General features: G+C 64.5%; 1 protein-coding gene across 1 annotated transcript in view; it reads left to right on the plus strand.

The window, feature by feature from the left end:
• TRIM35 (tripartite motif containing 35) overlaps positions 1-218 on the plus strand; it is a gene marked incomplete at its 5' end in the record, with an annotated part of 12,001 nt that extends 11,783 nt beyond the window's left edge. Inside the window, one exon of the mRNA XM_021707296.1 lies at positions 1-218. This exon is cut by the window's left edge and continues 354 nt beyond it. Coding sequence (XP_021562971.1) covers positions 1-218 — 218 coding nt within the window.
• Positions 219-919: the final 701 nt, after the last annotated feature.

The raw sequence follows: 919 nt of genomic DNA on the forward strand, positions 1-919 counted from the left end.
TGGCCATCCCGCGCCGCCTGCGCGTGGAGCTGGAGTGCGAGGAGGGCGAGCTGTCCTTCTACGACGCCGAGCACCACTGCCACCTGTACACCTTCCACGCCCGCTTCGGGGAGGTGCGGCCCTACTTCTACCTGGGCGGCGCGCGGGGGGACGGCCCCCCCGAGCCTCTGCGCGTCTGTCCCCTGCGCATCAGCGTCAGGGAGGAGCTGGACGGCTGAGCCGGCCGTGCTTGCGCCCGCACGCGGCTGGGCCGTGGCTGTGTTTCCTTTCTGCCCCTTCCTGAGCCGCCTCCGCCTGGGTGCTGCCCTGCCTTGCCCCTGCCAGGGTCTTTCCGCACTGCCTGGGCCTTTTGCCCGCCTCCAACCCCCGCCTCTTTCTTCAGGTTTGTCCCTTCTCTGCCCACAGTCAGCGGCCATCCAGGGGGCACCCCCCCGGTCCAGGCTCACCAGAGTCGTGGCACCTGCCGGATGTGGTTTCTCTGAGCCCTCGATCTGGGATTTCTGGGGATAATGTTTGCTTCTGGAATGGGCCTGTTTCAGGATGTAGGTTTTGTCGTTATTAAGGTACGGTGAGGCCAACGATCGGGCGATGACTGCTGTTAAAGAGATGGCTTATTACAGTTCCCCAGAGGAGGGGCAGGCTGCGTCCCTGGGGCTGCGCAGGGTGGGCTGGGCGGCAGGGTGAGCGGAACGTGTGGGCGGCAGTGTGGTGCTTCTCTTGGGAAGGAATGGGTGAGCAGGTAAGCCAGGGAGAAAGGTTCAGGGTGGGCTAGTTTGAGTCATTGCAGCCGCTCTGGGGCAAAGGGGCTGTCCCTCGTATTCTGATTCCTGTTCCTGCATGGTTGGGACAGGGGCATGTTGGCCTGGACCCCGACATCTGGCTGCAGGGGGCAGCGGGGGCTATTGCTCTGGGTGGATTG

This window comes from Carlito syrichta, unplaced genomic scaffold (assembly GCF_000164805.1).
Source record: "Carlito syrichta isolate Samal-C Ts95f unplaced genomic scaffold, Tarsius_syrichta-2.0.1 Scaffold117909, whole genome shotgun sequence".
NCBI classification, from domain to species: domain Eukaryota; kingdom Metazoa; phylum Chordata; class Mammalia; order Primates; family Tarsiidae; genus Carlito; species Carlito syrichta.